At 36.9% G+C, this 20,457-nt stretch overlaps 1 protein-coding gene across 1 annotated transcript; it reads left to right on the top strand.

Moving 5' to 3' along the window:
- The first annotated feature begins 8,415 nt into the window (after window positions 1-8,415).
- On the top strand, window positions 8,416-13,198 carry LOC116111964 (exportin-2). Its single transcript, XM_031398135.1, has 2 exons — window positions 8,416-11,632; window positions 12,940-13,198. Exon 1 carries the CDS (start codon window positions 8,717-8,719, stop codon window positions 11,630-11,632), a length of 2,916 nt encoding a protein of 971 aa, XP_031253995.1. The 5' UTR covers window positions 8,416-8,716; the 3' UTR covers window positions 12,940-13,198.
- The last annotated feature ends 7,259 nt before the right edge of the window (window positions 13,199-20,457 follow it).

The following is a 20,457-nucleotide window of genomic DNA, read 5'->3' as shown; positions in this document are numbered from 1 at the left end:
GTTGAATTTTGATGGTTTGTGCTCATAGGATTTAAGAAGAAGAGAGTTTGATCAAAGAAGAGTCTTAAAGGGTTGGATTGCTCATATCAAAGGTAAGTAAATCCCACCCAAGTTATGATTTGAGAAATCAAGTGTGTAGAGATTTTACATATATGTATATGTTTATGATTTTGAGAATTGTTGATGAAATTGATGAGTTTGATGATTATTGATTAATAGAATTTAGCCATGAGAAGTGGTTTTGGTTGTATAATGATTAATTGAAGTTTGGTTGAAGTTAGAAAGAATTGAGTAGAATTTTTGGGAGTATATTGTTTTGGACAGGTTTGGTAATTGTTTAAGAGAGTTTTACTCCAAATATTGGTGGCTTGAGAAAGAAATATAATTGTAGTCAAATTAGAGTTTGATTATGCATGCAACATGTTTGATGAAATGTCCAAGAGAAGTGTATGCATGAGTTTTATTCATTTATGAATTGATATGAGTTTGTAGATGGTAGAGAGAAACTTACTTTTATGCTACATGGCATCCTTGCATTTAAACATTTGCATTTAGAAAGAATTATATCCATGAAACCATCTACATGCATATACATTCATAAGAGCATGAAAAATCCCTAAAATATGTTAAAGAGAAAATAGAAAGAAATGAGAATATTCAAGATATTCAAATCTGATTTTTTTTACCTAAAGTAGTGTAAAAAGATAAAAAGAAGAGAAGGTTGTTGCGATGGAGAGCCGTGAGTGACATAGTCCCACATGCACGTCGCCTTTAATGAGCGGCCCCAGAATTCAGAAAGAAGAATTTTAAAGTCCGTTAGAAGTGCGTGTGGATGAGGACTGTACCCAGAATTAGAGAATTTACTCACACAGCCAAGGCTCCAAATCTATACCTCAACCGAGTCCAATCGGCAAGAAAAGAAAGAATAGAAAGAAAGACTAGAAAAGTAAGAAAGAAAGAAGGAAAAAGAAACAGAAAAACAGAATAAGAAAAATAGAAAAGAAAATGCATAATCTATGCATTTGTGCATTTGCATCATGTATATGCATTATACCATGCTCATTGTTATGAGTAGTGAGAAATTAGAAAACAGAGAGAAAAATAGAGAATAATCGGGAAATGTGATGTAAGGAAAGAAAATTCGGAATTTAAGCAACGCAGAGAGAAGGGTAGCATAGTGGGTTTACTTATTGAGCCATTAGTGCTCACTCCGTTGTTTTTATTGTTTTTGCAGGTAATAGGTGAGTTGCGGTCACTTGGAATGTCACGCAGTGGAAAGGATTGGGCTACACTGTCAAAATTCCATTTTGAGTATATTTTGTAAATATTTATATATAAAGAAAATTAAATATGGGTCCATACTTTATTACTCGTATAAATGTGTATTTTCTTATATATGTTTTTAATGAGTTTTATTAATTATTTTATGAGTATACTAGCTAGAAAGAAAGCATTACAGAACTTGGACTTTCCATTCATTAATTTCAACAATCTGATGCTCCTGTCTATCATCAATTTGATCCAGTCACTGGTCATACTCCATTTGATCTTGACTGTCAATGCTCTGACTGCCTTGATGATCCAATTTGGGAAATTTACGAGCATATCTTTCTAGATGAAACCATTATAAACGGAAAAGACAAACAGCTTGATGCAATCAGAAAGATCTTCATTCCAGATTTGAAGAGCATGATCCCGAAGTTGACCTTTTTGGTCAGCCATCCGGCAAACTATTATGTCAAATATTCTCCACCAGCCTGAAAAGAATCACCATCCATTAAACCGAACACTCCTCCAGAACCTAAACCCATATCTCCTTTAAAACCACCCAAACCTGTTAAATCGCCTACTTTCAAAATCCTTTACCTTGTTATCAGTAGGCCCCCCGGTAGATTGCAAAGGAAAACAAAATGATCCACTCACCTCTTGTTCATACTCCTTCTGTCCAATCTATTATGATGATTCAATCACCTGATCCTCAAAAAATAGGACAAAATTTCAATTATGACACATATTTTCCTTATCTTAAGGAAATTGTGACTCAACAACCGAAGGTGGCTCCTTCCACAACCATACAGCCTGATGGCCCCACACCAAAACTCTCTCAAGTTGAAGCAATTCTTAACTGGTAAACTGCAAATGCTTTAGTCCAGAATAAAACCATTACCAAAATAGAACAAAAAATTGAATCTGGTAACTCATCAGGTGGACTCTCAGTCCTAAAACCTCACTATGCTGATTTCTCGTTTAAAAAAACAGATTGATCAACTTCATCAAGAATTCATGCACATCGTTAGGCACTCTCATAGCCATTCAACTCAATTTCTCTAGAAGGAAGCATAAATGAAGTCGCTTAAAACTCAAATGGCATCACTTAAACAAGAATATCTTAAACAAAAACTCAAACAACCATAAACTTTTTCAAGAACATCTTTGGTGTCAAATCCTTTTGATTCTCCATCAACCTGGCCACAACCTTTTTTTATTTTTTCACCTTTCCCTAAAATCAGTCAACCTTTGGTCTTTCCTCAGATGTCTTCTGGTGTAGTTCAGGCTTTTTGGAAACACTGAACAGTTATATGCCAGACTCCACAAAGAATGTGATGAAAAGTTTAAGTTGGAACGTGAACAAAAGAGAAGAGAAAAATATTACGCTAAAACACATGAGGTTGCCTAGAAACCATATGATAATATACATGACTCTTTCTCTTCCAGTCATTTAGATCCTCCATCTCCAAAGCCTCATCGTTCTTTATCTAAGGATAAGGTTCCAATGCAAATGATGATGATGGAAGATCACCAAATTTCTTCAGAAATCCTATTTCTTCCAATTATATGAGTTCTTTTTCCGAGAGACATGCAGAAAGACAATGTCTTGCGGCCTTTGGTATTTCTTAGGATTTTCCATCTTCCTTCCAAATAGAATCAGAAGCTGATATGCTTTCTACTAATGAATAATTTAATAGTAGTTTTGATTCTGCTAGTGATACTTCTGATCAATATTTCAATGTTTATCGCCAATTAATGACCCATCAAACCGTATCCTCGAGACAACTTGTTGTCTCTTAAGTTGATGAAGATGAAATGCCTAAAGGTGATGATTCCATTCCAGACTCTCCGCCTAGGTATCGACAATCTCGTCATATACGGTTGATCATGACTCTCATACAGCTTCAGTCAAGCTCCACAATTTTACTGTTGATGATCTTCCTCTATATAAATGGAGAAATTGAATGTATGAATTTCAAGCCTGGTTACAAGCTGAGATGCTTAAACCTAATGCCCAAGTCTCTATTGTTCTTACACAGTTTATAGCTAGATTTGGGGAAATTCTCTGTGATTGGTGGATTAGTCTTCAGGAATACATACAAACTTTGTTTATCCAAATGTCATACATTAATCAAGCTCTGTATCTTCTCTATGATGAATTTTGCGGATTACCTTACCTTTATGAGGAGCAGGTCAGAGAAGAATATTTTAAGATGCGATGTTATTCTCTCAAAAAGAAAGATCTTGACAAACATTATAAAGAAATGGTAAAACGATATCATATACTTAGAAGAATGGATGATCATAACATCAAGCAAGCCTTTTTAACTTCTATTCCATAATCCCTAAGTCATGAAGCAACCAAGCTTATGCAATCTCAAAGCAAACAATTTGGTTCCACTTCTCTTGGAGAAATTTATCAGTTTGTCATCCTTGCTTTGGAAAAGCTTTGTTCTTGGAAACAATTTTTTGATGATTATCTGAAGTGCTCTAAACAGCTAACAAAGGTTTGTCATAGACCAGATTTGCAGATCAAGTGCAAATCAGATCCCTCATGTTCTTTTCCTACCAAGAAGAAGTTTCATTCCAGACGCATTAAGTATTCCCAACCTAATGCTCCTGCCAAACGCAAATCTCAACACTTCAAGTTTCACAGGTTTCTTCGGAAAAAGAAACATCAAGGCAAACGATTTAATCGATGTTACTTGTGTAATCGTCCTGACCATTTTGCCAAGAATTGTCCAAACAAGTTAAAATAATCAGCCAAAATGATACAACTTTCTTAGCTTATTGATAGACTTTTCAGATGATGATGTTGAAAGCTAGTTTTCCATGGATGAAGAACCCACTTCAGACATTGTTTTCAGTTTGCAGCCACTGATAATGAGTTCTTTGATTAAGATGATTGTTACTATTTCTATCATATTCAACAAGTAGCCCAATCCTTTCCATCATTAGCTTTCTCATGTCACATACCTACAGCAAAGTCCAAATCTTCCCCAGTAAATATTCCAATCCCATTTCTGTTATAGCATTTTTCGATATTGGTGCTACTTGCATTATTATCAATCCTAAGATCCCCCTATTCTCCTAGTGGAAACCGCATCAAGAATTTTTCTACACTGCTAATAGTGAAACTTTTATTGCTTATTTGATTAATAAACCCATTAAAATCCAATTTTTTCTAGAATGTTTTACTTTTCACAAAGTTCTTGGTTCCGATTTACCTGGCAAAGATATGGTTATTGGTTTTGATGTTTATTCCAAACTCAATAAACTTAGAATCCTCCATGATGGTATTTGTTACAAGATGTTTTTCCAATCTTGGATCACTCAACCTAATTTGTTTCAAATTGAAAGCAATCCCATTGAGCAAATCAAAGCCTAGCTTATTTCCCGCTCTTGTGCAGATTCTCATACAGATTTCTCACTAACTGTTCCCATCCATTATGGGAGAATTCTGATTTCTTTATCTATTTTCCATTCATCAAAAGTGAAGATATCAATCCCACTAAAGCTAGTCATTCTAGTATGTCACCAGAACATCTCTGCCTAGCCCAATAAGAATGTACTCAGCTTTTATCTCAAGGATTGATTGAATCCACAGATTCTCAATGGGCATGTGAAGCATTTTATGTCAATAAACGTGCTGAACAAGCCAGAGAAAAGTTCAGACTTGTTATCAATTATGAGCCTTTGAATTTCTTTCTTTGTAATGACAAATTTCCTCAACCTTTCAGACAAATCCCCTTTGCCAATCTACATAATGCAAAGATTTTTTCAAATTTGATATGAAAGCTAGATTTTGGCAACTCCGGATTCATCCTGATGATCGTCATAAGACTGTTTTCTACATTCCTAACCAACATTACCAATGGACAGCCATGCTTTTTGGTCTTAAGGTAGCCCCTTCTCTGTTTTAGAAAGCCATGACGAAAATATTTGCTCTTCTTCTTCATACATGTCTTATCTATATTGATGATATCCTCCTTTTCTCAAAAGACGAAGAATATCATGTTCATCTTCTTCGCAAATTTGCTGATATCATACACTCTTATGATATTATGCTCTTTGAGAAGAAAATATGGCTGGGTCAGACAAAAATTGATTTTCTTGGTATGGTCATTACTGATGGCAAGTATGACCTCCACCTCATATTGCTAATGAGTTACAGAAGTTCCTAGATGTTCTCATGACTCAGAAAGAAATAGAACAATTCTTGGAAATTGCCAATTACATGTGCAGTTTCATTCCCAACATTTCTCAACTCACCTCTCCATTTTCCCAAATGCTTAAGAAGAATCCTCCTTGATGGTCTGACAAGCAAACCAATGTAGTTAAGAGTCTTAAGTGCAAATCCTTCCTTGCACAACCATCGCAGATTCCCTCTTTTGAGAAACAAATCCTTCAGACAAATGCTAGTGACACCCATTGGGATGCAGTGTTTTTTGAACAAGATGATGATAAAGTATGACATTTGTGTGGATATCAGAGCGGACAGTTCAAACCGCATCAACAACATTATCATTCTACTTTCAAAGAAATATTGGAAGTAAAAAAAATTATTGAGAGGTTTGAATTTCATCTGGTTGGACATCATTTCTTTGTTGAAACAGAGATGAAATCTTTTGATCAAATGCTCTGATTCAACAGGAAAAATGTTTCACATCAGCAATTACTCCGATGGGTAGAATGGTTTAACAAGTGTTCTTTCACCGTCCAGCACATCAAAGGTCATACCAATACCATTGCAAACTATTTATCCAGGCCTAAAGCTAAACAAGTTTGTTTCATGAACCTTAGGTCAAAACCACTTCCTTGTTTCATGTATCAACTACTAACCCAATCTAGTTCTTGTTCATCATCTTCTTCACCAAATCTTATACCAGACACACCTCCTGAATTCGATGACCTTATTCGAACTCGTACCATAGATGAAATTGCCACCACCCTCATATTTTCTTATCAAATTCAATGCATTGAAAAGTGTGGACAATCCATGTATGATATGTTAGGTGTTCATCTAGATTACCCCTTTTAAAAAATCTTGTGTTTACCTCCTGGTCAATATATCATATTTCCAGAAGAATTATTATGGTTCTTTTGGTATATGTTACAGCAGCACCACATTGCAGTTCAACTCCCGGTCTATTATATATTGAAAAAAATTTCCCAGTACCAGTCATCCTCAACCTCTGAATTACATCATTTGATGATTTTTCTTAAATGGTTCAAAACCTTGGAAAAATGGAAGTCTGTGTTTGTTCATCAACTTGCTCGATACAAGGGTCCTATGTCCTCCAAAATGACATGGTCCATCATGTTTTTTCATTGACACCACTCTATCAGATCTGATGGCTTATATTTTTCATAGCATCAAGTCACTTTTCATCGGTCCTATTCATATGATCTAGTCCATAATATGTTTGATCATCCTTTTGAGATTAGGTCAATTCAGAAAATCATTTTTGAGAAAAATCAAACGATTCCAGATGAGATATGGCCATCTTTTCACGATGATGCCTTATGGGAACTCTTTCCCCCAGCCTACACTGAGAAATTACTTCAGGCCAAACAAACATGCATAAGTTCCATCACTACTCAATTAAATGTCACTTCAGACTATCCAGAATGGTGATACCCAGATTCTCAGCCAGATACTGTGCAAGAATAAGAGTTTTAGCAGTCTCGTGATTACTATCTTCATAAATCGATACGACAGTAGTACATGCATGCACCAAGTATCTCTGCATGACAACCATCTCAGTCTTCATATATTTCTTTGGATACTCATGCAGATTCATTTTCTCGACAAATTCCTACTGATTGGATTCAAGTAATGGGCTATCTCGATTTCCAAGATGAAGACTGGTGACACGTTACAAACTTGTCAGATGATTAAAGCTCTACGTGTCTTAAAATAAATGTTTATGTTCTTTATGTTTATCTGTAAAATAGACATGAGCTATATGACAGTTTGCCAACTTAAGTGCAATATCTCTCGTGTAAGAGATATGAGTCAAATATTGTAGACAAGGTTAATAAATGTTAAAAAAAAAAAAAAAATCCAAAAAGTCAAAAATGTCAAGTCATGTATTAAATGTCTCTTAAATATTAAATGCTATCTCTTGATTTTCTCTATAAATAAAGAGAGTTATCTTCGCGCGGGGAGGAGGCATTGTGTAATCTCTCTTGTATATTTACATTGTTCTCTGGTGTAAAATCTCTTACATTTCTCTCTTTCACACTTCTTTCATGTTTGTTTTATACTTTTAACCATTCCTTCAACCTCAAGGGTGTAGTAATATTCTAATAATGGTAAAAATAGTAAAAAGATCGCATATATTATCTTTATTTGTATTTCTAACGCGCTTTTATTTCCACTAACCATTTTAGATGATGTTAGAAGGTGTGTAGGTGTAAGTGTGTGTGGGATAAGAGGAGAGCCTTGACCATAAATTTGATCAATCGTTGTGTTGATCGATTTCTATATAGGTCAGCTATCATAGTTTCCCACATGCATAAAATCCAATTCTATTTTATTTAACTATTTTTAAACCTCCTAAGTTTGTTATTTTATTAATTTAGCTAAACACCATACAAAAAAAAGTTTAGAAATGAACAAAAATATCCCCACCCATCCACATTTACCAGATTCCAGCCACCACCACCGGAAGATGGTCGGAATCTGGCGTAATGGCGCACTACCGACTGGATCTGGCCTGTAGTGTGCCAATCTAACATTTTTCCTGCCAAAACCATGGCCATAGATTTGGCCGTTGATGACCATATCTTTGGCCGTAGCTGGTCGTCAACGACGACTATAAACATGGCCAGATCTGGCATTTTCCAACCATATCTACGGTGGATCTGGCCAAAAAATGTCATATCGATGCACGATCGGCTAGATCCAATCAATCATATGCTATTACGGTGACTGCCAACTATCTTTCGGTGGTGATGGCCGACTGTTGGCATTTAATAGGTGGGTGAGAGTGTTTTGTTAATTTTCAATGTTATCTTCTAAATACCCCAACTGTGTCTGTGTGACTGTGTCTATTCCTCACCGTTATACTGGACTCCGCCCATTTCATTTCAGTGAAGCCCACCCACTCAAATTAACAAACAACCGTACATGATATACCAACTGCAAAACATTTCCAAACTATTAACAAAAGCCAGGCGTACTCAGCGTTCGTATATTGTCCATAAAAAGCAGACCACCTTCTAAAAACTCTCTTTAAAGCCTCTCCATTTTCCCTCTAACCTAAAATTTCAATCTATCGCTCTTGAACTTAGTCACAGTCAGAGTGAGTCTCAGGTAGCTTTTTTTGGCTCTTGGCTCCCTCGCCAGCTCAGCATTTCTGATTTGAATATTTTTTAAACTTATTTTCTCCAAACCCCTCAAATCAGACATTCGTAAACCCTAGAATCATTCATCATCAGAATGGAGTGGAATCCAGAAACTCTCCAGAACCTTTCTCAGTGCTTTCTCCACACGCTATCTCCGTCCCCCGAGCCGCGCCGCGCAGCCGAAAAATCTTTAGCCGAAGCCGCGGAGAGGCCCAACTACGGTCTCGCAGTTCTCCGCTTGGTAGCCGAGCCAACAGTGGATGACCAGATTCGCCAAGCCGCCGCTGTCAACTTCAAGAACCACCTACGCTCTCGCTGGGCCCCTTCCCCTGACACTGGTTCCACTGCAATACTGGATCCCGAGAAGGAGCAAATCAAAGCCCTAATCGTGACTCTTATGCTCACTTCGACGCCGCGAATCCAGAGTCAGCTCAGCGAAGCCCTAGCCGTCATTGGCAAGCACGATTTCCCCAAATCTTGGCCTACTTTACTTCCCGAACTCGTCGCCAATCTCAAAAAAGCGTCTGAATCCAATGATTACGTTTCCGTCAACGGTATTCTCGGAACTGCCAACTCTATTTTTAAGAAATTTCGATACCAGTACAAAACAAATGAGCTTTTGCTAGATTTGAAATACTGTCTCGATAATTTTGCCGCTCCGTTATTAGAAATTTTTCTCAAAACTGCTGCATTAATTGATTCAACTGCGAGTTCCGGTGCGTCGGCTGCAACTCTTAAGTTGCTGTTGGAGTCTCAAAGATTGTGTTGTAGGATATTTTATTCGCTGAATTACCAAGAATTGCCTGAATTTTTTGAGGATCATATGAGTGAGTGGATGAGTGAGTTCAAGAAATATCTAACAACAAATTATCCCACACTTGAGAGTAGTAATGATGGACTCGGGCAGGTTGATGAGCTTAGGGCTGCAGTATGTGAGAATATCAGTCTTTATATGAAAATTAATGAGGAAGAGTTTCAGGGGTACTTAAATGATTTTGCTCTTGCTGTCTGGACTTTACTAGGGAATGTGTCGCAGTCTTCTAGTCGTGATACGTTAGCTGTTACTGCAATTAAGTTTTTGACTGCTGTGAGTACAAGTGTGCACCACACGTTGTTTTCGGGTGAAGGAGTGATACCTCAGATTTGTCAGAGTATTGTGATTCCAAATGTGAGGTTGAGAGACGAGGATGAAGAGCTTTTTGAGATGAATTATGTTGAGTTTATTAGGAGGGATATGGAGGGTAGTGATGTTGATACTAGGAGGAGGATTGCATGTGAACTACTTAAAGGTATTGCAACACATTATAAGCAAAAGGTAATGGAAATAGTTTCAGTTCAAGTACAGAATCTATTAAGCTCATTTGTAGCTAACCCTGTTGTAAATTGGAAAGACAAGGATTGTGCCATATATTTAGTTGTTGCACTTGCCACGAAGAAGGCTGGGGGCACTTCTGTTACAACTGATCTTGTTGATGTTCAGGGCTTCTTTACATCAGTTATTGTTCCAGAGTTGCAAAGTCAGGATGTGAATGCATTTCCGATGCTTAAAGCAGGTGCTCTTAAGTTCTTTACAATGTTTCGAAGTCAGATACCAAAGCTCCATGCATTTCAATTGTTTCCAGACTTGGTTCGGTTCCTTGGTGCAGAGTCAAATGTGGTTCATTCTTATGCTGCTAGTTGTATAGAAAAACTCTTGCTGGTCAAGGATGAGGATGGAAGAGCAAGGTACAATTCGGCGGATATAACCCCATATCTGCCATTGCTGATGACCAACCTTTTTAATGCCCTGAAGTTTCCAGAATCTGAGGAGAATCAATACATAATGAAGTGTATAATGCGGACTCTTGGGGTTGCAGATATTTCCAGCGAGGTTGCTGGACCTTGCATTACTGGTTTGACAACTATTCTGAATGAAATTTGCAAAAATCCAAAAAATCCAATTTTTAATCACTACCTCTTTGAGTCAGTAGCTGTTCTTGTCAGACGAGCATGCCAGAGGGATCCCTCTCTCATATCAGCTTTTGAAGCAAGCATTCTGCCCAGCCTCCAGATGATCTTGCAAAATGATGTGATTGAGTTCTTGCCGTATGCATTCCAGCTGTTGGCTCAGCTTGTTGAGTTGAATAGGCCACCTGTTGCCCCGAACTATATGGAGATTTTTAAGCTTCTCCTTCTGCCTGAATCATGGAAGAGATCTTCGAATGTTCCAGCTCTTGTGCGTTTGCTTCAGGCCTTCCTTCAGAAGGTACCTCATGAAATCACCCAAGAAGGCAGGCTGAGCCAGGTGCTTGGGATATTCAACATGCTTGTTGCATCCCCTAGCACTGATGAGCAAGGCTTCTATGTGCTCAACACTGTTATTGAGTGTCTTGAATATAATGCCATTTCTTCATACATTGTTCACATCTGGAATGCCCTTTTTACACGCCTCCAGAAGAATCGGACAATCAAGTTTATCAAGTCCTTTCTGATTTTTATGTCACTGTTTCTGATCAAGCATGGTTCTGTAAACCTTGTCAATACAATGAATGCTGTTCAGTCTGGCGTATTTTTAGTAATTGTAGAGCAGTTTTGGATACCAAATCTTAAGTTGATCACAGGTTCTATTGAAGTTAAGCTGACTGCTGTTGCTTCAACCAGGCTTATCTGTGAATCTCCAGTGTTTTTGGATGGTGGTGCTCTAAGTCTCTGGGGGAAGATGCTGGACAGCATTGTTACCCTTCTTTCACGGCCAGAGGAGGAAAGAGTTGAAGAGGAACCTGAAATGCCAGATATTGCTGAAAATGTGGGTTATACCGCTGCATTTGTTAGCCTTTACAATGCTGGGAAGAAAGAAGAGGATCCTTTAAAGGATATAAGGGATCCAAAGGAATTCCTGGTAGCATCATTGGCAAGGATTTCTGCCACATCCCCTGGGAGGTACCCCCAGATCATCAGTGCAAATCTTGAGGCAGCAAATCAGACAACATTGCTTCAGCTTTGCAACAATTACAATTCACCTATAGTTTGAGTATGTTTTTTTCCTCTTTGTCATTGTTTCTCTTCTTTGTTGTCAGTATTGTTACACTCAGATTGAAAACTGTCTAATTATTACCATGCGTTTATAATATATTTAAATAAAACTTTGAGTGCTGTATTACACTTTGTGGAATATGAAACTGTTTTATAATTGCAATCTGGCACAATTTGAGACAGTTTTTTCAAATTCCATCAGTTTTTAGACTTATGACAAAATAGTTGACTGCAAATAATTTTTTTATTGAATGTTTACCTCTAATTGTTTTGATATAATGACCCATATTTTAGTTCACTGGATTATCCTACTTTCTCCTAGAAAAGATTATAGGGTTGCAGAAATTTTTTGGAAAACCTCTTAACGGTTTTATACATTGTCCACCTGGAATGGATCAAACCCTTTTCTTCATTGTTGAATAGATTTATCTCATTCTTTCTTTAGCTGAATCCTTGTATAATATATTTGAGTAATGTTTTATAGACAACCTGTTGCACCTCCTTTGTGTATTTGTGGACAGTTTACAAACTGTATTGAAAACTTACCATGTCCATAAATTGGCATTTAGGTTCTAATGTTTAGTTCTAATTTTGATGATGCTTGCCCAAATAGAACAGTATGTTATTGTGTAGCTGGGTTTCATTTTCTGTGAATTGAGTTTGTTTCACAGCTATTTTAATTATCTATATCTCAATTTGAAAACGGAACTCTAATTGTTAGGTTCACCTTTGACCGCACTTGCCTGATTATTGGCTTACTTTTATATTTCTTTTCCTGTTTCTCTTTCTGATTTCAGTTCTTAGTAAGACTAAGACCTCTGTGTCTGCTTTTTCTTTTGATCAATCAATACTTTGTTCCTAATGCTGAAAAGTAGAGTTAGGTTTTTCCACTTTATTATATCAGTTTAAAAGTTACTTGCGATACTTTTCTGTGGCTACATTATTAATTGTGACTTTGTATTGTCTGGTTTATTTCTACAAGCAGTACAACTTATATCAGTGGTTTCCACTCCCCTAGAGAATTAAGTTTCCAGTGGGCTGAGACACCTATGATGTATAGTAACGTGTCTATTTGCTTCTTAGTTATCCCATATGTTTTGCGAAATTCATGCATAGTTTGAGGCAAGTCAATGTATATGTAATATTTTGCTCTCTAGCCCATCAAATATTAGTGTTATAGCTGAGTAGACAAGGTCCTTTGATTCTCAATTGTTTATCTAAATTTCTTTTTTCTTTTTTTTACTGTAGGTGTTAGTTTGCAATACAAAATATATCGTTTAGTCATGTGTTTCTACCTCTTTGCAGGATATGATTCTGCATGAAATCTCCTTTTGGGCGTTAGTCTCGTCTAAGTTTTGATCAGCTTGCCTATGTAACCTGACGGTACTTTATACTATGTGACTGAACATTGTCAAGAATTAATCTTCCATTTTTGCAATTTCTGGGGATCCGAATGATGGGAGTTTTGTTATTACATTTGCTCTCCAAGTTATCCGTGCATGGTTAGCAAATGGTCATTCCAGTGTGGTTAATTAAGTTCTGGGGTAGATAAGCCCCATTCTATGCACTATTGTCACAGTTTGTGAGTCTTGTTCGGCGTGCATGTTTCATGAAATGTAGATCTATGATGCAGTGAAAAGAGTTGTAGGTTAAACTGGCCCTTTTTATTTTTGTTCTTACAATCATGCAATGCATTATTTTGTCATTGTGCAAAACAGTTCAGTTAATTTGGACTGAACTTGTGGTTTTATTCTAAGAAACAAGTTTCATGTTTCTTTTATTTGGTAGATTTAAGTAATATTTTAAAACCCAACTCGGGGTGAAACCCAGCAAAGTTGTCGGGTCTCAGGTTAATCGGTTTGATCAGCCGGTCAAATCAAGTGACAAAACTTTTAAAAATTCAGCAGATACACCCTTGAAAATTGTGTTAAGGCCTTGTAGGTTTGAAATTTATCAAACACACGTCAAATACAAATCAGTCGGCGATTGGTTGGTGGCGACGACACTTCAAATGCAACCCCAATCATCCCTTGAGCTCAATCCCTCGAAAATCTAATCGAGGCCTAGTCGAAGTTGGTTTGATTTAGGTCAGATCTCACTGACGTCGACATCTGCATTCTAGGCTAGATCTCATTGAAGTTAGCATCGACGACCTTCCCCATCACCCCAAAAATACTACCCTCTTCCTCCGGATCAAAACCTATCTCACTTTACTCTCGTTAACCTCACCAATCACTGGCAAAAGTCGGTTGTTGTTGTTGTAAGTTTTTTTCGATTTTCGATTGATTCATTCATCGGAAATCAACTTCATCAACACCATTGCACTCATCGGTACTTTCTCCTCAAAAGCCTCAACATCTTGACCTTCAGTTATTCATCGATCATCATCCTAAATTCTAAGGTTTTGGGTGAATAGGAAAAATGTTAATCCGACTTGGTGAAGCTCCCAAGTCTTAGTTAAACCAGTCGGACGGGGCTGGGTTGGGTTTTAAAACAGTTGATTTAAGAATAAGAATTTTGCTTGAAGCTTTTGCAAGAATTCATAATTAGAATGGTGCGACATCACAAGGATCATTCTATTTAAGTGAGGTAACTGTATTTTATCAAGAAGCATCGAAGTCACTCAATAGTTAAAATCTTGAATGTATTTACCATTATATTAGCACTTGCATGATATCTTTTAGGTTGGAGTTGACAGGCTCTCGCATGTAATCTGTTTGGATGAATACACTATTGTGACTAAACCATGGTTTTAAAAACTGGACCGGTTGATCCAACTGGTTGGACCGAGACCCGGTCATATGTTCGGTCCGAGTCAATATAAAACCTGGTTATATTCAATAACTTGCTATGAACCGCCATTGAAGCAGGAAAATAGTGCGAACCGCCAGTCCAATCGGACCACTTGATAAACTGGTCCAATATTTCAAAAGGGGAAAAAATCCCTAACACGGTAACACGATTCTCTTTCTAGTTTCTCTACTTTCTCTACGCAAAGATCCTCTGAAAATATGAAATCTAAGCTACCCACTCAAATCGCCACTCAATCTCAATGAACTCCACTCTCTGAAGTCTAAAATCGCAACCATTGTGTCAATCGCAACTCTACTCTTTGAAATCGATGACAACGCCTTCCTCCCTCGCCGAAAATCGACGACGACATCTCCATTCCTTGTTGGAAATCGACTACGACGACGTCAGCTCCATTTCTCGCTGGAAATCAACGACGATGACGACGACAACTCCATTCCTCGATGACGACGATGACGACGACAACTCTATTCCTCGCTGGAAATCGGCAACAAGACAACTCCATTTCAGAAAGTGTAAGTTTTTCATGAGTCACGACCCCTTACATTTTTGCAGATCTAGTTTCCTGTTGTCAATGGGGAAACTATAGATTGAGAAACATATATAGAGTTGTTCTTTAAGAGTGGTAGGAGTGGCTCAATAGTCAGTAGCGAATAACCCAAATTAATTTACAAATTTGTTATGAAATTGATTGTTGAAATCTAGGGCTGCGTTTGTTTCAGTTTTGGGAATACTACTTTTAGTATTCCCAAAAAAGTTAAACAGTAAAATACCCAAAAACTCATATTTTTGGGAATACTACTCCCAATATTATTCAACTTTTTTTAAACCTCTTAAATTTGATAATTTAATTAAATACCCCTAAATATTTTTTTAAAATTACAGAAACACCCCAATAATCCACATTTACCAGATTCCGGCTACCACCACTGGAAAATGGTCGGAATCTGGTAGGATGGCGCACTACCGGCTGAATCTGGCCGGTAGTGCGCTGATCTAGCCTTTTCCGGCCAGATCTAAGTCCAAAGATCTGGCCGTTGACGGCCAGATCTTTGGCCGTAACAGTCGGTCACGACGGCCAACAAACGGTCGTCGTTGACCATCAACGACGACCGTTTGTTGGCCGTCGTTGAGAGCAAATACGGCCAGATCTGGCGGTTAACGGCCAGATCTGGCCGTAGATCTGGCCTTTGTCGGCTGGATCTTGCCGGTCATTCGCCGATATAGCCTTTTCCGGCCAGATCCACCGTATTATTTCGCTTGCTTGTGTCTGATCAAGTATTATTTCGCTTCTGTTTTACTCATTTAATCTTTGATTAATACTAGAATATTTTGCACTTAGGTCCCTTTTGAGGCAAGATGTAAAAGTTAATTTGCTTTTATCAAGATGATGTATCTAAGTTCTTGTTATATGATGATGACTTAGGAAATAATTTATAGCTTATCTAGATTGTTTCACCAATCATATCTTTCTTGAATTAATTATGTGGGTGAGAATAGGCATTTGACTCATAATTTGAGGAATACATTATCTTTGATGACATCTTTGGTTGACCGGTTGGATTGTGACCCGTGCAACAGAGCGGGTTACCTTCCGGTCTAAGTTTTAAAACAGTGGACTAAACACAAACTACTAACCCATTTGCCTGATTAAATGAATAACATTAACAATAGTTGCTTTCTCAATTAGAATATCCTTTTAATAAAAGGAATAATTTATTACGTTAGGACTACAGTTTGTGTTTTTTGGGAAATTTTTTGTTTAGATAAAAAATTTGAATTAAAAAAAAAAAAAAAAAAAAAAGGCGGTGCGGTTAACTTCGTTTACTTAAGTTAAGTAACAGGAAAAAAAAATTATCCTCGCCTCAATTTTAAACTCAGAAGCACTACAGCGTTCCTATGACATGCTAACATCATACTTATGTCTTGCTAGGAAAAACTGTAACTAGCTAATCTTTTTCCATTAAATCCAAGATCAGAACACATACCCCACATGCCATTACTAACACTTGGAATTATATGCTAGAACATAAGTGGACCCTGAATTAATCGGGCCCAAGTCAGATATAATTTCTTGAGCTCCAATACCCCCATCATTTGTGTGGACCTATCCTTTCCTTCCTCAGATGGTTAAGGTTGAAATATTTATCATTTTAATATGAAGTTGTTAACTTATAATAAAATTTTAATCCGCTAATCAATTTCATGCAAGACCACTCACTAAACCGCAACAACAACACGCATTTATAAGTGAAAAGACTAAATTTCCCGAGTAACATCCACACAATTACGTGGTGGTGCAAAGACAGCCTAACTGACTTCCACTATTATACTTTTGTTAACATATTTGTGTTGACTTAATTGTATAGGTTTGATATTTTTTTTTTTTTTTTTTTTTGTAGAGAAAAAATCTTAAATAATTGGTACACAGATAATGATGATCATAAAATTATGTCTGATCTGATCCCACCATCTCATTCTCACGGTTGATATCTGGTCCCCTCACCCACCAAATCTAATTACCTAATCTTTAACACTAAACCTTTTTTTTGCCCAATTAAAACTTACAATTGACATTACCCATTTTTGACCCATCCATATCACTTTGTTCTATTTCTGAAATTTCACTCTGTTTAAATACATAATAAAGAAAATCAATAGTAAATAATAATTTCCTTCCATTGGTGTTTTTAACTACTTTTCTTTCTACAACAATGAAAAGTGGGTTGAAAAAAGGTGACTAAATGGAATGGATCTCAAGATTCCAATGGATCTAACGGTTCACAAAGTGTCAAATTAGGTCAAAAGTGTGTCATGATTTGTACGAACAAATGGACCAGAATCCCACTCTAAGTTTTAAATATCCAAAACAATTAATTATTGTGGGGTCACGTTTTCGGGTTCTGTTTCAGCTGCTGTCCCAATTAAATTCATGTCTTTAAGGTTTATTTGGTTTCTTAAAAATCAAACGGAATTCATTTACTTTTCTGATTGTTCAGTAGGGTTAGGTTAGGACATAGGATTATACCAAATCCTACAAAATTTAGGATATAAACAGTAACTAAAAGTAAGAATCACCCATGATTGTTTTCACATGAACTCCACCATCAATGTTTAAGGTTCCCGAGGGAGAGATAAAATAAAAATAAAAATAAAGAAATAATAAAAGGGTAGGCACATGAATTCATTAGGACAGGCGAGCAAGAAACACAAACTGAATTGGTCTCCACATGGGGTATTGCTATTGCATTCAAACCTCACTTCTTCCACCACCAATCATCTCTCTCTTTTTTTGTTTTTTTTTTGTTTTTTTAATTTCACTAAAAAGTAGCCCACAATACATTCTCTATTTCCCGTACTCAGGTCAACCTCTCTCTCTCTCTCTCTCATTTTTAACACCACGCCACCCATTTCTCTTTGTGAAAAGATGCTCTTCTTTCTTTTTCTTTTTCTTTATAAATTTTTAATAAGCCCGAGTAATGGGAACATTTCGCAAGATTCTGTCTAGATACAAATTATTTGCTAATTAATCAACAGAATCAGATAACCACTTAATTAAATCTGGTCAGACTCACCCATTTTGCTTTGCGTTTGATATATATATATCTATATTACAATTTAAGGGATCAAATCTCTAATCTTAATGGAATCTACACATTATAAGATATGATCATTTTATTTATTTACTGATTGTTGAAAATGGGAGATCTTAACCCTTGAGAGGAGGCAACAGTCATGTTTAATGTTAAATTACATCAATTATAATTTTAATATAAACGAGCATTGTTTAGCTATATGAAATCATAGTTTATGGGGGATTAAAATACACGCAACTCAATGTGATTGGTCTGTTCTTCCTATTGTCTGGGTATAATTCATACGGTCAAAAGTGGGTATTTTTATGCCTAGGTTAATTAGTCAAAAGAGTTGCTTAATGTTGAAAAGATGCAAAGTAGGAATCAAATATTTATTCTGTTAACTTAGTTAAAGTTGATTGCCTCTTACACCATACCTTTACTTTATATTATGTTCTCCAAAATCATTAATAATATGCATTTGATTCATTTCATACATCAATCCTAATATGCTTTTTGTGTGTTAGTAAACGTTGATCAAATCAAATCCCGATGTTTAAGTTGTTTCTTGCCTAAGATTACACAAACATATTAGCTTAAATAAAAGATCATTTGGTGCTTTAATTTACTATAGCTTTGGCTATGATTTGGATTCCACTCCACCACTCACCTTTTATTTAATACATGTTAATCATAAATATTCTCATCCGTGCGCTTACATGTAATATAAAATTAATTTGTTTATACACATAGGGTGCTTCAAATGAGCGGTCCATGTTACACTTTAATTAAATTATTTTAACATCAAATCAAACCTTAATAATGGTGTGATTTATTTTCTTTTGCTTTTTTTTTTTTTTTTTTTTTAATTCAATAAGAGCCATTTACAATCACATGTAACTGCGCACAACTATACAAGTGTATACGTGATTGTTGATACAGAAATCTGCACCAACCAACGAGATTCGATCGACCTTATCGGAATCGGAACTGATATGTGCGTGATTAAGAATAATCATCAATGTATGTAAAAATGTAATAAAGTAAAGACAATAGGAGTTTTAAAGTGGTTCGACGAGGTTAACTCTAAAGCCTACGTCTACTATTTTTGTATTTGCTGTGAGAGCTTACAATATAATTTCTATGTAAAATTCGTAACCCCCTTCCTCATCGTTTGAGAGGGTTTATATATAAGATATGTATAAAGAAAAGAGCAAAATTAAGGGGATTACAATTGATCTGAATCGCAATTTCGATATTCTCGCGATTGGGTGATGTGATCATCGTTGATCTAGTCATTCTTGTAATATCTAGGATCTGAAGTAATATAGGGATTGATTGAATGATTGCTCGGATTGCTCACGAGTAGCTTATGCTGGGTTCAACTATAGCTTGACGAGCTTATGCTAGGTTGATCAATCATCGTTGCCAAGCTAGTTTTGGGTCGAGCTATATCCTCATGAAGGCTCGAGCTTGATGGAAAAATCACACACAGCATCTACCCCCAGTGTTCGATGCTCGTTTCGGGCTTCAAAGAATATTACTCGATTTGACGTTAAGCTCGGCCTTATCAGCAGGTCTCCGAGTGTAAGTTCGATCAAGCTTCCAAGGTCGACCTTATGTCTGGCCGACATACTTCACACTTGGATATTTACTCTCCATGTTACCTGTCAAAACTCAGAATATGAAAAGTTAGGGCAAACATTTAATTTTCGCGTGGTCGTGTCACATCTAATGCAGCAACCTTTGGTTGTCACATTTCGTTGCGCGTGGGCGACTACAACTGTTCACGCGCGAAGTTGAGGTAACATGCGATGACGGTTATAATTACAGAAGTCTAACTATTCGTCGCTCCTCACAGATAGTCGACACATGGCCATGTCTGAGGGCTGAGATTACTCGACCAATGAAGGGCTAGGATCAATTATAGGTCGATAGCCACGATTGAACTCCGCTCTTTCGTCTCCCATGCAAACCGCTATAAAAGGTGGCGAATACTATCAGAATAGTTACTCGGAAAGTTCTCTGACGCTCTTGCTCTTTTCGTCATTGTTTCTACATCGTCACGGTGGTCTTTCCAGTGAGTTTCTCTACATTCCTCATTCCAGTGAGGTTCGTTTCCCTTTCCTTTTCCGTTCTTTGTGATTTTTTGCATCAAATGGTGGCCATTGTAATGGCCACATTGTGTTTTTTACGGTTTTAGTAGGGTTTTTGGGTACATCTCCGGTGGTCTCGGGTTTTACAAGGGTTTAACATCGTGGTTGCGGGTACCCTAGGTAGGTCACGTGCATTCATCATGTTACGCAATGTTCTGAAAAACCGAATCGAACCGCCTAGTCAGACTGGTTCGACTGGCAACCGGCGGCAAATCTGGTCCGGTATATATAAAAAAATCACTATTTTGATTTAAACCGGATTGGACTGTGGTTGGACCGTC

Source organism: Pistacia vera, unplaced genomic scaffold (assembly GCF_008641045.1).
Source record: "Pistacia vera cultivar Batoury unplaced genomic scaffold, PisVer_v2 Contig655, whole genome shotgun sequence".
Classification (NCBI taxonomy): Eukaryota; Viridiplantae; Streptophyta; class Magnoliopsida; order Sapindales; family Anacardiaceae; genus Pistacia; species Pistacia vera.
Note: the sequence above shows the minus strand (reverse complement) of the source record. Positions and strands in the feature narration are given on the sequence as shown.